The 21,795-nt window shown below is 41.3% G+C and overlaps 1 protein-coding gene across 1 annotated transcript in view; it reads left to right on the forward strand.

Moving 5' to 3' along the window:
- LOC126481509 (alpha-tocopherol transfer protein-like) overlaps window positions 1–21,248 on the forward strand; it is a 59,865-nt gene extending 38,617 nt beyond the window's left edge. The window contains exons 6-7 of the mRNA XM_050105307.1: window positions 13,092–13,197; window positions 20,926–21,248. Of these exons, the coding sequence (XP_049961264.1) occupies window positions 13,092–13,197; window positions 20,926–21,077 (258 nt within the window). The 3' untranslated portion in view covers window positions 21,078–21,248. The remainder of the gene's footprint in view (window positions 1–13,091; window positions 13,198–20,925) is intronic.
- The last annotated feature ends 547 nt before the right edge of the window (window positions 21,249–21,795 follow it).

Genomic DNA, 21,795 nt, shown 5'->3' on the forward strand with positions numbered 1-21,795 from the left:
GGTGTACTGCGAAAGAGGTGGTCGATTGCATGAAGCGATGTTCTGAGACACTGATGTTTGAAATCCACGACTTCTTTGTGCAATACTGAAGTTTACATCCACACTTAAATAAATACTTAAAACCGTATAGGGAAGGCAGAATTACACCGACAAAATTTCTGAAGTTATTAGAGATATTTTCTGGGTATTTGACACAAGGGACCGATTTCATTGTTGAAGATTATTTGTTGTTGTTGTTGTGGTCTTCAGTCCTGAGACTGGTTTGATGCAGCTCTCCATGCTACTCTATCCTGTGCAAGCTTCTTCATCTCCCAGTACCTACTGCAACCTACATCCTTCTGAATCTGCTTAGTGTATTGATCCCTTGGTCTCCCTCTACGATTTTTACCCTCCACGGTGCCCTCCAATGCTAAATTTGTGATCCCTTGATGCCTCAAAACATGTCCTACCAACCGATCCCTTCTTGTAGTCAAGTTGTGCCACAAACTTCTCTTCTCCCCAATCCTATTCAATACCTCCTCATTAGTTACGTGATCTACCCACCTTACCTTCAGCATTCTTCTGTAGCACCACATTTCGAAAGCTTCTATTATCTTCTTGTCCAAACTAGTTATCGTCCATGTTTCACTTCCATACATGGCTACACTCCATACAAATACTTTCAGAAACGACTTCCTGACACTTAAATCTATACTCGATGTTAACAAATTTCTCTTCTTGAGAAACGCTTTCCTTGCCATTGCCAGTCTACATTTTATATCCTCTCTACTTCGACCATCATCAGTTATTTTACTCCCTAAATAGCAAAACTCCTTTACTACTTTAAGTGTCTCATTTCCTAATCTAATTCCCTCAGCATCACCCGACTTAATTTGACTACATTCCAATATCCTCGTTTTGCTTTTGTTGATGTTCATCTTATATCCTACTTTCAAGACACTGTCCATTCCGTTCAACTGCTCTTCCAAGTCCTTTGCTGTCTCTGACAGAATTACAATGTCATCGGCGAACCTCAAACTTTTACTTCTTCTCCATGAATTTTAATACCTACGCCGAATTTTTCTTTTGTGTCCTTTACTGCTTGCTCAATATACAGATTGAATAACATCGGGGAGAGGCTACAACCCTGTCTCACTCCTTTCCCAACCACTGCATCCCTTTCATGCCCGTCGACTCTTATAACTGCCATCTGGTTTCTGTACAAATTGTAAATAGCCTTTCGCTCCCTGTATTTTACCCCTGCCACCTTCAGAATTTGAAACAGAGTATTCCAGTTAACATTATTTATATTACGTTTTATTTCTTGCTCCCATTTATCTTAGTTCCACTTATAATACGTGCTCCACAGTGCAAATGTTGGCCACATCCCATGTGTATCTTGCGTAGAATCAGAATTACACCATTCATAGTACCTGCTGTTAACAACGGTAAGCCGTGCTCTTGGTTGTACCGATTCCAATTCTTGTGGCAGCTCTTTGCCTAGCGTTGCTTAGCTACCGTGACCTAGGCGTCTCGACTAGTGGCGCACTGACGACTCGGAAGACATTTCTCAATTCATTTCACTCATTTTGTTTCTTCCCTTTAGTGCTTTCCGTCCTATTTGCTCCCTTGCTTTCCTGTTCTTTGGGAAGATTTTTTTTATTTCCTGCATTCATCCCTAAGCTCTAGTAACCGCTACGTCAGGCACAGACTATTTGTCTGCACTTTCGATATTTGAATGATTTCTTGTCCTGCCCTAACTATTTTCTTCTTTGTCATATTACATTTCTCTTTTACTACTCACGATACTTTCCCTTAGCGCTTTCTTCAGTGCCTCAGAAAATTTCCACCACATCTTATTCAGTCTCAAATTTTGTAATTCCGTATTCTCCTACTTCTTGAATTTCAGCTTGCTGTTCATCATTCCAAGTCCATGACCTTTATCTGAATATGCTTTGCAGTTCAGCAGTTATCACGGTTTCATTCAAAAAATGTTTCACTGACCACCTGATTGGTTTGTGTGTGTACGATGAATCGCTTCCTCATTCACCGGATCGGTCAGTTTGTGACTTATTTCATAGCGCCGCGTAAAAGTTCAAGTTTACTTACGCAAACCACACACTGTTGAACCACTTCCCAAGGTTATAAGGCGCGTTCCCCATGCAGTTTCTCAAAAGTCCATGAACCATTTTGCCACGCGTGTGCATGAATGACTCGACAAAACTACACGGCGTCTAAGTCACGTTATTTAGGGCAGCTGATTATTTTGTTGCGTGTTCCAAAATGGCAACGAGCACTAATTTATAAATACTTTTCGATTAGAGATTTGTTCAAACTACACAGACAGTCTCGTCTAAACAGCTTATGTCCCTTCAGAGTGACAGGGGACGAAACGAAAGAAGTGTCAGATTTTTTCGTCTTGTTTACGTCGTGGTCATTAGAAATAGAACAGACAAATTGAGCGGAGAATTGATCGCGGCCTTACCGAGGCGTGTGTATTGTTTTGCACCGTGGTTACTGGGCTGCTAATGTACCCTATTCCTCCCGAATGTCAGTCGTTTGGTGGCAGGCTAGGACGTGATAACAAAGCATCTTACAGGTCAGGGCGCCGAAATAGTGCACAGATTGTCCCCAATCGTATTTCAAATGAACGCCGTATAAGCACTAAACTAATCATATGGATCCGTTTATTGGCGTTCAGTAATTCCTTGACGCCAGTTGAGCCAATAACTTTCTCTGGCATTCTTTAACTGTCTCACAATTGGCCATTGTGCTCATTACGTGGAACGTGACTGGCTCTCTAATTCATCGGAAATCGCTCCTGGTGGGTTACTGATGTGTTTGCGATTAACGTACTTCATTTTTGGGCGGTTGCTAAATGGCAGTGTATCAGAAATGTTCATCATTTCTTGTATTGTCTTAGATTACTGTCCACAAATGCTTAATTTATAAAATATTAGATGCCGCTACGCACCTCTTTAACCATACAAGCACCTCCTCCAACCCCTTCCCCACCCTCGCCTAGCCATAAGAATCAAAGTTTTCATTTTAAAATCATGTGATGAAATTTAGAATGCGAAATTATTATTCACAAAATGCTGTTTTCAAATTCAAGTTATAAAAACATAATTTCTTATAATGAAAACAATAAAAGCACAAGATTTAATACAAGCAACTGATGCTTACGTATCTCTCCCTGTAGCAGCAAAATTTTTGCTTCCAAGTTCTGCTCAATACGTATCGGTACAAGCTGGTAGTCTCTGTTAGCCTTGGTGACAATGACGTCATGTTTTCAACTGCAGAGAGCCACAACATTCAAACTAATGAAGCATTTAGTGACAAATGGTAACGAAGATATTCGCAGCGCGAGGAGGTCACGTAGAATTCCAACTTTCCGAAGAGTTAGAAAAACAAAACACAATGCGACACGGGACATGGAATTAGATGATAGGAAATGCTTTGAAGGTCATATCTCTTCTATTCATTAATTATGTGATATGAAACAACACAAAGTATAATAGAACTGATCTTATTTGAAGGCGAGTAACAAACGCCGAGGCTGTTGCCCACATTTATCAGTAACAAAATTAGTAAAATCAGACTGTCCAACCACTTTTCTTCTGTGAACGCTAGGCATGTACAACTCACATAACCTATTTTTTTAGAACGCAACCGCACTTTTACTTTTCCTAGGGTACTGAAGGATCAATGAATTTTGCATGTAGTAGGAGGCAAAGCAACACCAGTTAATAGTGCCTTTTCCACATCAGGAAAAAGTCTGTATATTTATCAGTAATATCAGTGATAGTTAGATTTACAGCTGTTTGTTCTCTAGTAGCACAAAAATCACACTTCGGTGCTGGTTCAGATGAGAAGTTATCAATATTATAATGATTTTGGCCTGTTTGGCTCGGAAACACTTAGCTTTGCGGAGCTACAAATTATCAAGTACACGCTTCACAGCTTAATAAATTTCTTGTGAGTAGTTTCAGCACGACGAAACCTGGTACCTATCCAGTTAAAGTGACCAGAAATTTCTGGCCGGGATAGTTACGTTTTTTGGAGTCTACTTCCCTTGCCGCCTTTAGGTTCTGCCAGAAAGCCTGAACGTTCTGGTTTTTAGAAAGCAAAGCAATTCTCTGTCATGTGAGGTTTCAACATATAATTTTTCTGTTTCTGTAATTGTTCAAATGTTTCAGTTGGGCCTTTCTTTGATGAATATGGACATCTGAGAAATCTACGACTTTTTGAACTCAAAGGGAGGCAAATATCTATTGAATCAAGTTTATATATTACATCAATATGGCAGCATGAACAACGCACTGGTAAAAGCTGTGCTTAGTTAATATTAAGAAAGTGTTGGTCCTGTTCACTGACTTTAAAGATCTAAAACCATTATAAAACTATACAGTAGCAAAGATGTGCCAATGTTTTATATTATCTTGTTATATTGTCACTGGGTGCTACTATTCATTTCTTTGTAAGATTTACTAATGTATAGCAGTTACAGAGCGTCGTTGTTTTCCCGGCAATAAGCAGTTATAAAAATTATCCCAGTTTCGACACCCAGAAACATGGTCACTTTAAATCATTGCACATACAGAAGTCAGATACATGTAGATAATTGCAGAGTAAACTTAATAAGTATTATGATTTGAGAAAAGCATTGAAACACAACTTATATTACTAGCCTTAGTCCCCCGAATCCAAATCGAGAATATCGGAATTGAATGAGTTTACAAAAGAGAAAAGGCTGCTGGAGAAGTCTTCAGGTAGTGTAACAAATAAACAAAATACGCTAAACTAAATTACCAAGCTTTCTTAAGCTGCTTCACTTCCTTCCAGCATTATGAAGTGGCGAAATCAGGAATATCCCAAATATGTACCTGATTTATCATTTCGTATTGTGTTACGAGTAGAATTTTTATAGCATAATTCCTCTGTGCGTTCTCTCTTCCATCTTCGTCTTGTTTTCAGAATACTGTGGATGCAAAACTTGTTTTACGTCGAACTTAGGGTTGTCGTCTGTAGCTATTACCCCGTCTGGACACACTGAAATGAGGGTGTTGAAATGAAGTTAAAAACATTTATTTAATATAATTATTTCTTATTTAGAAAATAATCATACGGAACATGTTGCGGTAGAGTTCACTTATTTTCAGCTTTTTCAACAGGTCTTTTTTCCCTTTGCATATTTATAAAACTCCGTGCAAATCAGCTTGTAGTTAAACAGGCAGCCGTCGATTGCTTCCATCAGTCCACTGGGATAGAATCAACTAAAGTAATCCTTCAACAGTGGCTTTGTGTGCGAGAATAGAAAAACAAAATACCGCATAATTTTAGCAGTTGGGGTTTGCGTTCAGGCCTTAAGAAAGGATATCCACCTTCCTTCTACGGAGTGTTTAGACTTCCATTCTTCCGAGTTAGGCTTAGTTTCTGAAAAGCTCTTTATATATATATTCCTGAAAACAAATGTTGCCTGAAATCTTCGAACCATTTTAGTCAGGAATATAATCGTTTTTTCAATCATTACGCAATCAGGAGTTTCAGATAGTGTCGTCCAATCAAATACTTGGTATTTATTAAAAGAAACAGTTCATTTCTCTAAGTAATCAAATGCTACGGTACAAAAAGCCATTGTCTCTTCCTCGGATTTGGAAATCAAATTGATTATTTCTTGCAATTTTGTCATATGATGACATGATAGAGACCGTGGCTGTTGTTTGAAGACAAATGTTGATGGAGTTAGGACAGCAACCAGCCATAAAATTTACTATCAGTTCCTTTATTCAAAGGCTACCTTTATCGGTTTCGAATCGTTGTGATTCATCCTCAGACGGTTTCACGACACATGTCATAAAGAAAGCATGTAAACCGTCTGAGGATGAATCACAACGATTCGAAACCGCTAACGGTAGCATTTGAATAAAGGAACTGAAAGCAAATTTGTGGCTGTTTGCTGTCCTAACATCATCAACATTTGATTATTTCTTGGCTAGTGTTTTCATTCTTTCATTTGTTCTAATTCATCTTGGTTTGCATGGCAATAAAACTGGCAATCTTCTTTTCATTCAGTCATCTTTGAGTGTCGATTAATAGATTTATTATTTCACTTAGTGAGACTTTATTCTTCTTCAGGCCTTATGTATTATTTCAGAGCCAAGTCTGACTGCAGAAACATTAAGTAAATACTAGTGATGTGATTGCAGAAAAATCTGATTTACTTTAGGTGGCCTGATTGCGACGTCAAAAACTTGTTTTATTGGAATCCAAAGCTCAAGAATTTTCCCAGCTACGGACATTAACGACAAACATCTCGTTTTTGAGTGAAATAGAAGTGTCTGATGACTGACATCAACGTATAATCAGAACTCTGTCCTTACCGCGTGTACTGAAAACGAAATATTTTCGTGACGATTATTTCAACGTCGACAGTTAAGACTCTAGCAGCGCTTGATACAGTATTGTGGGGAATACGAGCAAGGCATCCGATTCCTTCTACATTTTCCTTAGTGCTCCTTTAATTTGGTGAACACATTCCTCTGGCAGCCCCGATGAACTTTGCAGTTGTCTCCGATGTTTCGTTATTCAGCGAATCAAACTACAACAGCTTCTGTTAGATTCAGTCAGTTACAGTGAAGTACCGGGCAACTAAAGAAACATATCTTCACCCTTGTTATTCGATGCGTCGGTCATTATGCCGTGAAGCAAAATTTCTTGTAATTGTTTTATGCATTCGGTTACGGAGTGTGTTTAGAGAACATTTTTAACAATCGCTGTGGCTTTGGTCCTGGTTGTAGACTGGTTTGCACCGACTATGGAGTCAGGACACTTTGCGGCATTCCGTTCTACGGTATAGTTAAGAGAACTGAAGAAGTGATGGTACTTGACAAGTTTATACAAGTGCTATTAGTTCAAATGGTTCAAATGGCTCTGAGCACTATGGGACTTAACATCTGTTGTCATCAGTCCCCTAGAACTTAGAACTACTTAAACCTAACCAACCTAAGGACATCACACACATCCATGCCCGAGGCAGGATTCGAACCTGCGACCGTAGCAGTCGCGCGGCTCCGGACTGAGCGCCTAGAACCGCTAGACCACCGCGGCCGGCCTGCTGTTAGTTCAGCGGTAGCGATTCTTCCTCGTTATTCTCTTTAATCATGAATGTAGAAATAGGTTTTGATGTCGATGCTACCGCGAATATGTTTTCATTATTCTTCGTAGAAATGTAATGCGTCACATCAACCTTACCTCCGTGAGTTACTGTGATAAAATAGCTACAAATCTCACACACCGCTTCCTGATCCGTATCGTGCGTCCTTTCTTGACAACAGAGCATTAGTTTGTGTAATCATCCGAAAACCGACACTTTGTCTTTCCATCCCTAGGCATTTTCGTAAGCTATGATATGATGAGTTTCTTAGACGCTAAACACTTCAGTCATCAAGATACACGTCGCTATACATTTCACGCCCTATATACCTGCAGTAATCACTTCAAATGTTACTACCTTACTCTCGTGTTACTTATTACACTTAGAAAGAGCCGCCTTACCGGATCGCTCTTCAATGGGAACTGCGTGATTCTTCCGCATGGCGCTTCTTAAATAGTGTCAGCTCGCTAGTACTGGAGAAGCCTGTTACTTTCGCGAATGACTGCTCTATACTTACGAGGTGCTTGCATCGTTGACACAGGATATTCAACATGCAACACCATCCATGGGACGACCTTCTCAACATAAACTGGTTGACAAAAATAACACTGGCTGAGGCTGCATTTACAAACTGCTCCAAAATGGTGTTGGTTCAGAACATGAGCCAATCTCTCAACAGTAGTTTACAAAATCGGAACAAAATTTGATCTTTTAGGGATGTAGGCATAAGAGGGTTCATAACGGTGACGGTCTCGATATCTCGTGACGGATGGCAACCCTAGACGGAAGCTGTCCATTGTTAAACCAATATAACTTCGTAGCAGGGCACGACTTAATCTGATGTACAATCTGAGCCATAAAAACAAACTGTAGTCAAATATTTCCAATGTTGAGATGGCTGCATGGGCACGTTTCTAAAGCCAAAAATCAAACAAAAAATGTCGAAATATGCCTTTGGGGGTTTTCTCGTGGTAATGAGAACAAAGCTTCTGCAATAACGGTCACTAGGAATAGCGTAGTGCGCAAGATATCGCACCTGGAGTTCTATCTAACCATACAATGGTCACGGAGCTGTGCGCTTAGCTATAGTTGGAGAGTGTGAGGGGAAACTTCATTCCGCTACAGTTGGGATACGGCTCCCAGCCAATTTGGCGCAGTACATCGAAGAAGCCCATAACGGAAATCGGCACGGCGCACGAGAGTGGCTTTTTTCCGCCTTCATCTGATCCGCAGTACAGCAGCGTGCGCATTATTACGGAGGGGAGAACGATTCAAAAGGAATGAAGCCCGTGCTCCATAATCCATAACAAAGTGTCTGATGTTACGCTATATAAAAAGAGCTTCTAATTACTGTAGCATCATCTCACTGCGATTATCCACAAATGCTGCAGCAGGATAAACAAGAGGTTTCATCGAAACGCTGGAAATCACTTCTAGAAGAGTATGAGAATTCTGTAATGAAAAAATAAGTATGTACTCCACATTCCAAGAAAGCAAGTGCCCCTCTAGCTTTCTGCCCCATGCGGACGCATATGGGGGTAAGGATGTTTACGTCTCGGCTGTAATGCTGCCAACTTCAAGCCACGCGTACTTCTTGCGTGAAGCTGATCAGCACGTTCGGTATGAATTACGACACGAATGTAACAAAGTTTCGTGAAAGCACATTATAAAGACGCTCATGTTCAAACACTCCTTAATTTATTTATTCCTCATTGACACACATAACACAAGACGTCACAATGTTACTACACTACCGGCCATTAAAATTGCTACACCACGAAGATGACGTGCTGGAGACGCGACATTTAACTGACAGGAAGACGATGCTGTGATATGCAAAGGATTAGCTTTTCCGAGTATTCACATAAGGTTGGCGCCGGTGGCGACACCTACAACGTGCTGACAAGAGGAAAGTTTCCAACCGATTTTTCATACACAAAAGCAGTTGGCCGACGTTGCCTGGTGAAACGTTGTTGTGATGCCTCGTGTAAGGAGGAGAAATGCGTACCATCACGTTTCCGGCTTTGGTAAAGGTCGGATTGTAGCCTATCGAGATGGCGGTTCATCGTATATCGACATTGCTGCTCGTGTTGGTCGAGATCCAGTGACTGTTAGCAGAATATGGAATCGGTGCGTTCAGGAGGGTAATACGGAACGCCGTGCTGGATCCCAACGGCCTCGTATCACTAGCAGTCGAGATTACAGGCGTCTTATTCGGATGACTGTAACAGATCGTGCAGCCACGTCTCGATCCCTGAGTCAACACATGGGGACGTTTGCAAGACAACAATCATCTGTACGAACAGTTCGACGACGTTTGCAGCAGCATGGACTATCAGCTCGGAGACCATGGCTGCGGTTACCATTGACGCTGCATCGCAGTGAACGCTCATTGGAAGCGTGTATTCGTCATCGCCATACTGGCGTATCACCCTGCGTGATTGTGTGGGGTGTCATTGGTTACACGTCACGGTCACCTCTTGCTCGCATTGACGGCACCGTGAACAGTGGACGTTACATTTCAGATGTGTTACGACCCGTGGCTCTACCCTTCATTCGATTCCTGCGAAACCCTACATTTCAGCAGGATAATGCACGACCGCATGTTGCAGGTCCTGTACGGGCCTTTCTGGATACAGAAAATGTTCGACTGCTGCCTTGGCCAACACATTCTTCAGGTCTCCCACCAACTGAAAACGTCTGGTCAATGGTGGCCAAGGAACTGGCTCGTCAGAATACGCCAGTCACTACTCTTGATGAACTGTGGTATCGTGTTGAAGCTGCATGGGTAGCTGTACATGTACACGCCATCCAAGCTCTGTTTGACTCAATACCCAGACGTATCAAGGCCATAGGTACTGATTTCTCAGGATCTATGCACCTAAATTGCGTGGAAAAGTAATCAGATGTCAGTTCTACTATAATGTATTTGTCCAATGAATACCTGTTTATCATCTGCATTCCTTCTTGGTGTAGCAATTTTAATGGCCGCTAGTGTATATCGCTGCGGCTGCTGGAGGTCTTAAACATTGTTGTCATTCACTTTGCATCATTGAACAGGCCAGTTCAAGTGCTACTGTACTTGGTTTAGCAGAATTAACAGTCTATACAAAGCAGCGGCAGTTGTGCAGAAGGCTAGATTCACATAACCTTAATGAGTAACTCGCTAATTGGGCATACTGGAACATACAAGACACACGCTCCCGGTTATCGACCGCTATCCTGGCACTGGAAAGTGCCTGCAGTGACTGTGTGCCTCTCTTAACCTCTCGTCGGATTGGTTCTCCACGTCTTTCTTCGAAACACGGCAGACTAACACTGAAATCATGTCAACATTGAGGATGATAAACAACTAGCATCCTCTCATAAGTCGCGACACGAATCGATTCACAGAATTGCAGGAGTAGTGATTGCTCATCATAAGCGAACTGCAATGACTGGTTTAGTGACAGGAAAGAGAGCTAAGGAACAGATTTTCTTGAATATGCAAACGGAGTATCTGCACTCATGTTCAGAAAAAACAGAACACCTTGAACGACAGGAGATAGGACGTTTATATTCACAAGACATGTACATTAGTATGTTCTGGAGCAATGATTAGTATTTGAACCACGTCGGCCCGTGGGTTCAGGATCAACATCGATATCGCGGCGCAACACCACCTGCCGGTAAAATATACCTGCTGCTCTCGTTGTCGCGTGAAACCGAAGGTATCAGTGTGACTGGTGCAGACGTGCTCGATGCCTTGCAGACGTATTCGCGAATCATACCGTCCAATTAGTCAGTTTGATAGAGGGCGCATTATTGGCATGAAAGAATGATGTATCCATCAGGGAAATTGCTGCTCGTGTGGGACGAAGCGTTTCGGCAGCGCAAAGGGCGTGTGCGTAATGGTCCAGGCAAGGCGCAAGCCGCAGAACACGACGAGGAGGTTCAGGCAGCATTAGCCAGCCCCCCCCCCCCCCGCGTCCTCCCCCTCCCCCCCCCCCCCCCCCGAGGAGATCGACACATCATCCGGACGGCATTACAGTACAGATCTGCGTCCTCTTCTGATCCAGTGCAATTGCGGAACACGTCCTACACTATCAAAGGTGACAGTGCGCCGCCGTATATTACGACATGGTTCCCGTGCACGTTGTCCACTTCTCGCTTACCTTTGACGAATGTGCAGAAAGACGTTAGACGGCAGTGGTATATAAACGACGTCACTGGGGAAAGGAAGGGCATGTGATAGTGTTTCCGGAAGAATCAAAGTTCTGTATGTTTGAAAATGTTGGCCACATTTTGATTCCTCGCAAGTTGGGCGAGCGGTATCACAGTGACAGCATTCGCACAAATCGTACAGCGCCAACTCATGGTCTTATAGCGTAGAGTGCCATTGAGCACAACCACAAATCACAGCTGGTGCGCGTCCAGGGCACTGTGACCAGTGTGACGTGCGTGGATGACATCATGCGACCCGTAGCCACACCCTTTCTGCACAACACCTCAGATGCTATTTCTCAGCAAGGCAGTGCATGAGCAGTTATTGCTGTACAAACACGTGCCTTCTTGGTGTCACAGGATTTCAGCCTTTAGCCCTGCCGCATCAGATCGCCAGACTTGGCGCCAGTCGAAAATATATGGGTATGGTGAAACGACGGGTGTAGCGCTGTAACCGCTGAGGAACTTTTGAAACCAGGTGAATGCAGCATGGACGGCTACAGCACAGGACGTCATTCGCGCCTTATACGCGTCGACGCCAATGCCCATGGAACGAGTTACCAGGGCCCATGGCGGACCCTCTGCGTACTAGGCAACAGAACACATGATGAACGGAGGTGACTGAAATGTTAATCATTTCTGCAGAACATACTAATGTACATGTCCTGTGTATATGAACGTCCTATCTCTAGTTGTTCAAGTTGTTCTGTTTTTTATAAACATTAGTGTACTTTTCTAATGAGGCCATCATACTGGGTAATGGGTGTTACGCCATTCTGAAGCAGAAGTAGCTCTCTTGCATAGGATTCCTGACCACAGATTACGTAAAAAAGTTAGAATACGTCTGGTATGCAAGAGACCTCAATATGTAGACGTTAACTTAATATACGTACGCCGTTGCGTCATCTGTCTTGAGCCCAGCTATATGCAACCTGAGTTTCATTCTAAGCACGTAACATAATCTACTAGATACTATTGACTGTGGCTTAGATGACATCATACACGAGTGCACGCGATATAACTTACAGACATACATTGTTTCATTTGTATTCAGTTAATCATGCACTGAATTGGTATTTTTATTTTAAAATCTCGCTATTGTATGTGTGTGCTGTGGAATAATGTTTTTTTGCGTCGTTTTATGTCGTATAGTTTATACCAGAGAAATTTTCACATGAGATATTTTGCATTTTGAAAGTTTGATAGAGGATAATTTTCCGAGCTATTTCCTTACGCTATGGGTTTTAGATAGCCATATGATTTAAATATTGTTATGAAGTCCTTATTTTTATATATTTTATTGACAACGATCCTGTATAATGACTCTGGCCGATTGTGTTTGTACATCTTAATAAGAAACGATACTTGCTAGGTTTTACCAAATCATCTTCATGATGGTTTCTTATTGTTCCTGTGCGTATTCACTTACCCAAGCCCTTTCCAGCAGCATCACCCAGGAAACAAGACTGAGTACATAAAATCTTTATGGACAGTACAAAAGAAACTACAAGCACCTTATTAATATCATGTATAGATAAGCTATTTTTAAATGAACTTGAAATATCATTCAAATACTTATTGCTAGGTTATATCGTTAATGTGCATTTCACTTATCTCTGTTAACAATCGTAAAATGATGGAGTCACTTTTTTGTATGTTCATTACTATTGATATTTCAGGGTTAATCTTTCTTCTACTATATAAAATTCAAGTGTTCTTCGTATGTTATAACCTGTCAAATCTCGATTTCCAGATAGTGATCCATGAACCAGGCTCACAGACGTTGTTCGAGTATTTACCAAAAAACGTGGTTCCTGACGAAATGGGTGGCACTGCTGGCCCAGTAGCTCGTATAATGGGTAAGTAGTAGTTTAAGAAATTGTGCATTACGCTGCGTTCGTGCAGTCAGCTCTAAGAATGAACCTATGTTTAGCTACAATGGTGGCAAAACTACTTACAGACCCTACTGATTTTTCTCCAAGCTGGTCAAATGCAATAGTGAACAGCAAATTACTCGAATACCAAGAGCGCTGCTTACTCGTACATTTTGTTCATTTCTCAGCCTTCTTTCAGCTTTTTGCCTTTTTTCAAGCGGAATTTGTACATTTTTTACACTGCCATTGGACATTCCACAACAATGACACTGAGGAAATGCACGAACTTCACTAGAGAACCGGTATATTAAAACATATAAAGAAAAACTGCTTCATTTGCTAATTCGAAATTAATGAAGTCCACGATCGGTTACAGCCTTTACATCAGGCCATTTTCAAGCAGATCTGAAACTTTCCTTGTCAATGCGTAATAGGAAAGGAAATGAAAATCGTATCTCATATATGCACTGTATAAGTACAAAAAGAGTGCGTTCAATAACTCCGCTTTAGCGGCACAGTCGTCGGTAACATTACAATCGGCACTGTTGTCTCCTTTACTGCTTGCTCAATGTATCGATTCAATAATATCTGGGATAGGCTCCCATCCCAACACTGCTTCCGTTTCATGCCCCTCGACTCTTATAGCTGCCACCTGGTTTCTGTAAAAATTGTAAATAGCCTTTCACTCCCTGTATTTTACCCCTGCCACCTTCAGAGTCTGAACGAGAGTATTCCAGTCAACATTGTCAAAAGATTTCTCTAGGTCTACAAATGCTGGATACGTAGGTTTACCTTTCCTTAAGCTATCTTCTAACATAAATCGTAGGGTCAGTATTGCCTCACGTGTTCTAGCATTTCTACGGAATCCGAACTGATCCCCAAGGTCGGCTTCTACCATTTTTCTATTCGCCTATAAAGCATTCGTGTCAGTATTTTGCAGCCGTGACTTATTAAACTGACTGTTCGGTAATTTTCACACCTGTCAACACCTGCTTTCTTTGGGGTTGGAATTATTATATTCTTCTTGAAGTCTGAGGGTATTTCACCTGTCTTATAGGCGGCCAGGACGGCCGAGCCATTCTAGGCGCTACTGTCTGGAACCACGCGACCGCTACGGCAGCAAGTTCGAATCCTGCCTCGGGCATTGGTGTGTGTGATGTCCTTAGGTTAGTTAGGTTTAAGTAGTTCTAAGTTCTAGGGGACTGATGATCTCAGACGTTAAGTCCCATAGTACTCAGAGCCATTTGAACCATTTGAACCTATCTCATATATCCTGCTCTTCAGATAGTACAGTTTTGTGAGAGCATGCTCTCCCAAGACTGTCAGTTGTTGTAATGGAATGTTGTCCATTCCTGGGACCTTGTTTCGACTTAGGTCTTCGTGTGCTATGTCAAATTCTTCACGCAGTATCATATCTCGCATTTCACCTCCAGCTACGTTCTCTTCCATTTCCATAATATTGCCCTCAAGTACGTCGTCTTTCTATAGATCCTCTATATACTCCTTCCACCTTTCTGCTTTCCCTTCAGTGCTTAGAACTGGCTTTCCATCTGAGCTCTTGATATTCATACAAGTGGTTCTCTTTTCTTCAAAGGTCACTTTAATTTTCCTGTAGGCAGTTTCTATCTTACCCCTAGTGATGTATGCCTTTACATCCTTACGTTTGTCCTCTATCAATCCCTGCTTAGCCATTTTGCACATCCTGTCGATCTCATTTTTGAGACATTTGTCTTCCTTTGTCACCTGCTTCATTTACTGAATTTTTTATATTATCTCCGTTCCTCAATTAAATTCAATATCTCTTCTGTTACCTGAGGAATTCTACTACCACTAGACTTTTTACCTACTTGATCCTCTGTTGCCTTCAATATTTCATCTCTCAAAGCTACCTGCTCTTCTTTTACTATATTTCTTTCACCCATCTCTTTAAATTTCCACACTTTTGCAATTTCTCCAGTTTCAATCTACAGTTCATAACCAACAGATTGTGGTCAGATTCCAAATCTGCCCCTGGAAATGTCTTAAAGTTTAAAACCGGGTTCCTAAATCTCTGTCTTACCATTATATAATCTATCCAGGCCTCTTCCACGTATAGAACGTTCTTTGATGATTCTTAAACCAAGTGTTAGCTACGATTAAGTTATGCTCTGTGCAAAATTCTACCAGGCGGCTTCCTCTTTCATTTCTTATCTCCATTCCATATTCACCTACTACTTTTCCTTCTCTTCCTTTTTCTACTAACGAATTCCAGACCCCAAAGACTATTAAATTTTCGTCTCTCTTCATTATCTGATTAATTTATTTTATTTTCATCATACATTTCTTCAGTCTCTTCATCGTCTGCGGAGCTAGTTGGCATGTAAACTTGTGCTGCTGTGGTATTCGTGGTGCTTCATGTTTATCTTGGCTACAATAATGCGTTCACTATGCTGTTCATAGTATCTTACCCGTGCTTCTACTTTTTTATTCATTATTTAACTTACTCCTGCATAACCCCTATTTGATTTTGTATTTATAAGCCTGTATTCAGCTGACAAAAAGACTTGATATAATTCACACTACATCTAAGGTTAACCTATCCATTGCCCTTCTTAAATTTTCTAACCTACCTGCTAGATTAAGGGACCTGACATTCCACGCTCTGATCCGTAGAACGCCAGTTTTGTTTCTCCTGATAACAACTGGAGTAGTCCCCGCCCAGAGATTCGAATGGGGGACTATTTTACCTCTAAAATATTTTACCCAAGAGGACGCCACCATCGTTTAACCATACAGTAAAGCTGCGTACCTATTTTATCACCTTTTCATATTGTTATGGCATTAGTGTGAATATTTATTCATTCGGTTCCCGATATTCTATTCGGTTGGTACTTTAGTGACAGTCACTGATATCAGCTATCCATCGCTGTCACACATGCACTTTTTTGTGTGAAGATTTACATATTGCTTACAGATTTTAGGTACCAAGTACCTAACAATTAAAATGTCTATATAGTTTTTCTCCTAAGGAGAAACTATTGCTCCCAACGTTCTAAGTACAATAGATATAGATAGATATACATTTATTTTCAATATATAATGTAGAAGTAGTACTTAATCATGTGAATTGGATCTATTGGTATATCATTACTACAGTTATCAGAATATGATTTCTAGGCATTCTCATACTATCTGATACTAATTATGACCAAAATAGTGAGTAGCTACCAGTTCATCTTTCCAGACATGGCAACTGTCTTACAAATCAAATATAAGGTGTGACGTTCATCTGCTTACAACAGAAACATATTTCACTAACAAAGTATTACGATAGATTCAAAGTATGATGGGAATGATATTATGTTGTATATGTGATTTAGACACTCTTAGTAATGTGTATGATATGTTAGTTCACATTAATAGAAAATTATCAGTTTTCAGTTGTGTATTTGCAGAATGTTAATTTTCGACATTATGACTCGAGAAGACGTGTGGGCTGTTGACTGCTTGGGGTACAAACAGTGGAAGACATAGAAAAAAACGCATGAGTGGCAGAGGGGAACAGAAGGAGGTATTCTCTGACCACTGAATTTCAACACTTACCATCCGCCATATTAACACATCATAATACTGTGCAACTAACATGTGGATCATACGTTACTTTATACTGATACCAAAATCTCCTTAAGTATGGTGGTGTCTGCAGCAGTAAATGTAGAAAGAAAAAAGACATTTCACCATCACATGGAGGAGGTTATTAGAATGGGAGCACCAACTCGGTGGTCGAGACACAAACCATATGACTGTCAAAGCAACCATCCCAGCATTTACATTATGTGGTCAGGCTAACGACAGAAAGTTTTCAGCCTGATGGCCAGAAGAGTTTAGAACCCTGCACCTCAAGAATGAGAAATCTGTGGCCTGATCATTGCGCCACCCACATTCAGTAGCTTAATATATTTTTAAAAAGTGTTGTAAAAACCTCTCAACAGCACCCTAAGACTCTTCCAAAAGTGTTGAGAACTGCGAGAAAGTTTCACAAAAAAATATGTTAAAAAGTTTAGTCACTCATTACGTAACTGTGCAGGAATCTGATCAAATTAAGTACCTGACGAAATTCAGCTCTGCTACAATTAAATGAACTGGATATAACTGTAAACTACATTGTATCGTTGGGCTGAGTGAGAGTGTAACAAAACGTGTAGACGAAACTAGTTGTCAGGGCATTTCATCACAACTATATGGTTGTGGGTTATTCACATGGTGCACTCCATCGACTAAGTGTAGTAATAAGGGCTTCTTTATGTGTCTCCTGTTAACAGGGCCTCGTTTTAGTAAAAGCATTACTATCAGCGTCAACATTCATGGCCAACAACTGGATGACTGGTAAGCTTTCCTGTCGGCTCGCCCACATTGTCTCTGTGCAGAAATTTGATATGCCATAGCACATCAAACGATATAACATCAACACTTGTTCAAACACTGCGTTCAAAAACATTTCTTTACGGAATCAAGAATCCTTGATCTCACAAGAGCACTTCAGATAAAAGAAAACGACTTTTCGTATATTTTAAAGTCAGAGTACGGTATAATTGAAAACAATAATAGTTGATAGCCCCCTCTTGTTATTTCTTGACAGATGAAAGACTCCTATGTCTTGTAAAAATATAAGTGCAAGTTCAAATAAATTTTAAACAAGTTTCAGTTTGAAACTTACAGCCGAAGTTTTAAGTATGAAACACTAGGTAACAGAATATGACTTATAAAGGTTTGGTAGTCATGTGGTGAAACGTTCACAAGGGCAATGGTGTTGTTCTATATAGTGCATTACAGAAATTCAGTTAAAAGATTAGTAAACAATGAGCCCTGTAGGACCTGAAAATTGTTAAGCTACTACTACAGGCTACACCTTAGCATATGCATCGTGGCGATCTTACCTGACTGCTGAAAAGTCTTAAAAATGGCAAGTGTGTGCATTGTAAAGTAAATAGGTGCCTGGCTACACGGGGTAACTGGGTTGGATGCCAATAGCTCAACTAGTATCAGCATGAACAAGCCTTATGAATGGACAAAGGAGAGTTCTCTGTTTTAATAAATGATGTGCGTACGAAAAGTCTGATAAAGTGAATGTTAGAATGTCCTAGATATTTTACCGGAATGATATTTCGACATGCATATTATAGCTTAGCAATACAACTGATCCACATGTTCACAAACCACACAATCGGCCGACGTTATTGCTAATAAAAGCTACAAAATGTTTCGAGGGTTTTTTAGGAGAGAGAGAGAGAGAGAGAGAGGGGGGGGTGGGGAGTGAGGGTGGGAGGGGGGGATTATTGTAACCCTTTTCCACTCTTGGACAGAACAGTTATAAAAAAGATATCGCCACCCACATGTGCGTGCTGATTCTAATAGCCTCAAAGGAATATCGAACATCCATAGGAAACATATGATATGAGAAGATGCTGTACTTGAATATTATTTGAAAATGTATTTGAAAAATGAGAACAGTGAACGGATAACGAGCGAATGGCATAGATACAGCATGCAGCAGCCAGCAATATCCTTATTCAACTGTTGAATGGCTGTAAGAAGCTGCACATCTTTGTTGATGGACAGAGAAATATATTCATTTTCTTAGTTCCAGAGATGAAGCACTTCTGCTACATGTTCGCCTTTTCAGCGGTGCAATTGGTCTAGACTTCCTCTATGAGGCCGATAATGCAGGTCTGCATCGAGACGCTCTCGTGGATGAACTTCTTGAAGGTGAACATATCCTCCGCATGGACTAACCAGTGAGGTCCCCGGATCTGAAAGCTATAGAAAACGTCGGAGATGTGTTGGGGAGGAGAACTGCGTCCCGTCAGCCTTGTAACAGGGACACTTCTGGGTCTCCACACCGCTTTTACTAAGCAATGGGATCGACTGCTAAGAAAGCTGTTGAGCCACCTCATAGAGAGCATGACACCTCTCTGAGCAGCCTGTGTAGCTATTAGAGGTATCCGCAACCGCAATCAACAGCATCTTTTTCTGTGGAAGTGAATTCCCAGTTTAGTTATTTTCTTACAAATGTGTATCTAAGGTGTCAGAACTTTTCTGATTTGTGTTTTGCACACAGTTGTACGGCATATATCTCGTGAATAAATACTAGATTGTTCAGTAACCACTCCAACATCCTGAAAAGTATGTCCTCTTTTTGTGATAACGTTAACTTTTGGGCACTACTGTTCGAGATGTTCTACATCCCCAGCGATCTTCCCCAGAGAGCCAGTTGCTCGGCCACCATTCACAAGACGTTTCCAATTGGTGGGAGATCTGGAGAATGTGCTGGCCAGGGCAGTAGTCGAACATTTTCTGTATCCAGAAAGCCCCGTACAGGACCTGTAACTTGCGGTCGTGCATTATCCTGCTGAAATGTAGGGTTTCGTAGGGATCGAATGAAGGGTAGAGCCACGGGTCGTAACGTAACACATCTGAAATGTAACATCGACTGTTCAAAGTGCCGTCAGTGCGAACAAGAGGTGACCGAGACGTGTAACCAATGGCACCCCATACCGTCACACCGTGTGATGCGCCAGTATGGTGACGACGAATACACGCTTCCAATGTGCGTTCACCGCGATGTCGCCAAACACGGATGCAACCATCATGATGCTGTAAACAGAACATGGATTCATCAGAAAAAAACGACGTTTTGCCGTTCGTGCACCCAGGTTCGTCGTTGAGTACACCATCGCTGGGCTCCTGTCGTGATGCAGCGTCAAGGATAACCGCAGCCATAGTCTCCGAGTTAATAGTCCATGCTGCTGCAAACATCGTCGAACTGTTCGTGCAGTTGGTTGTTGTCTTGCAAACGCTCCCATCTGTTGACTCAGGGATCGAGACCTGGCTGCATGATCCGTTACAGCCATGCATATAAGATGCCTGACATCTCGACTGCTAGTGATACGAGGCCGTTGGGATCCAGAACGGCGTTCCGTATTACCCTCCTGAACCCACCGATTCCATATTGTGCTAACAGTCATTGGATCTCGACCAACGTGAGCAGCAATGTCGCGATACGATAAACCGCAATCGCGATAGGCTACAATCCGGCCTTTATCAAAGTCGGAAACGTGATGGTACGCGTTTCTCCTCCTTACACGAGGCATCACAACAACGTTTCACCAGGCAACGCCGGTCAACTGCTGTTCTTGTATGAGAAATCGGTCGGAAACTTTACTCATGTCAGCACTTTGTAGGTGTCGCTACCGGCGCCAACCTTGTGTGAATGCTCTGAAAAGCTAATCATTTGCATAACACAACATCTTCTTCCTGTCGGTTAAATTTCGTGTCTGTAGCATGTCATCTTCGTCGTGTAGCAATTTTAATGGCCAGTAGTGTAATTACAAGATATAGTTAACTAAACCAGCACTTCCCGTTTGCAAATCCATCAAATCAGTAAAAAAATCAAAAGAGCATTACTATTTTTTCTCGTCTAGCAAAAAATGATTCAATTCTCTTTCAGAGAAGAGAAAGAATTGTTTAAAAGTTGGTCGAAATGGTCGAAATAGAACGCTATGAATAAGTAGCAACATATCATGAACCGTACATAATTATTTGTGATTATAACTGTTAATAAAGTGAAACCTATCGATTTCCTTAATCATTATGTCTCATTCTTACGTATTCTGTAGCATGTAGGCATAAAGTACTAACATCATTAAGAAATAATAAACATACATTATTTTTCAGATGGTATCTACGAGGAGCTGGTTAAGCGAAGAACGTGGTTTCTGGAAGAGGACAAATATGTCGCGGACGAGAGCAAGAGGCCTAAGGACAGCGGTTACACCTACGACCTGTTCGGTGTGGACGGATCCTTCAAAAAGCTACAAGTAGACTGAAAACTAGCATAGGCAGAAAACGAAAGACAAGTGTGGTGATCATGTTGTATGGTGCATTCAACCATGGTGAGGCTTCCTGGTGCTCACCACACGTGTTTGATCGTTATGATAACGTGACTGAATGCAAAGTTTTGCTCTGAAATAATCGAAAATAAAGATACCCAACCACAAGTAATGTACTATGAATATGTCACAAAAAGAATAACATTTGATGTAGGGGAACCAATTCGATAGACTTATTATGTTTAAAGTAAAAGCGGTTGTATGCTTACGCCGTGTCTGATTCCTCGTAAACGTTCTTCTTTCAAATTCAACGTTACGACTAACTGCTGGAATATTCCTCGGTAGCTTTCTGGTGTCGCCGAGTGGCTTGACACAACTGTAAACTTGTGCCGAGGATGTTATCTTGCGGTTTTCCTAATAAACAGTGTAACTGGGAAAAATGCATGAGGCTATCTTTGGTAGGCCACCGCCATTGATACTAGTAACTGACAGTGTGGCAGAGGGAGAATGTCACGGATATATTAAAGTTACTGCATCGACGAGTTGGCCTTCTGGCAGGTCTTAGTATTCTTGTCCCATTGCGGCTGATGGTTACTTCCTAGATGACCGGAAGCCTGCACCCATCATTTCATTGGTTAGGTGTCATATTTAACTTTCTATCAGCAATTGTAATGTACTTTGTTCTTATAGCTGAAACACTTTACCACCTGGCTAA

The sequence above is a fragment of the Schistocerca serialis genome, chromosome 5, assembly GCF_023864345.2.
Source record: "Schistocerca serialis cubense isolate TAMUIC-IGC-003099 chromosome 5, iqSchSeri2.2, whole genome shotgun sequence".
NCBI lineage: Eukaryota > Metazoa > Arthropoda > Insecta > Orthoptera > Acrididae > Schistocerca > Schistocerca serialis.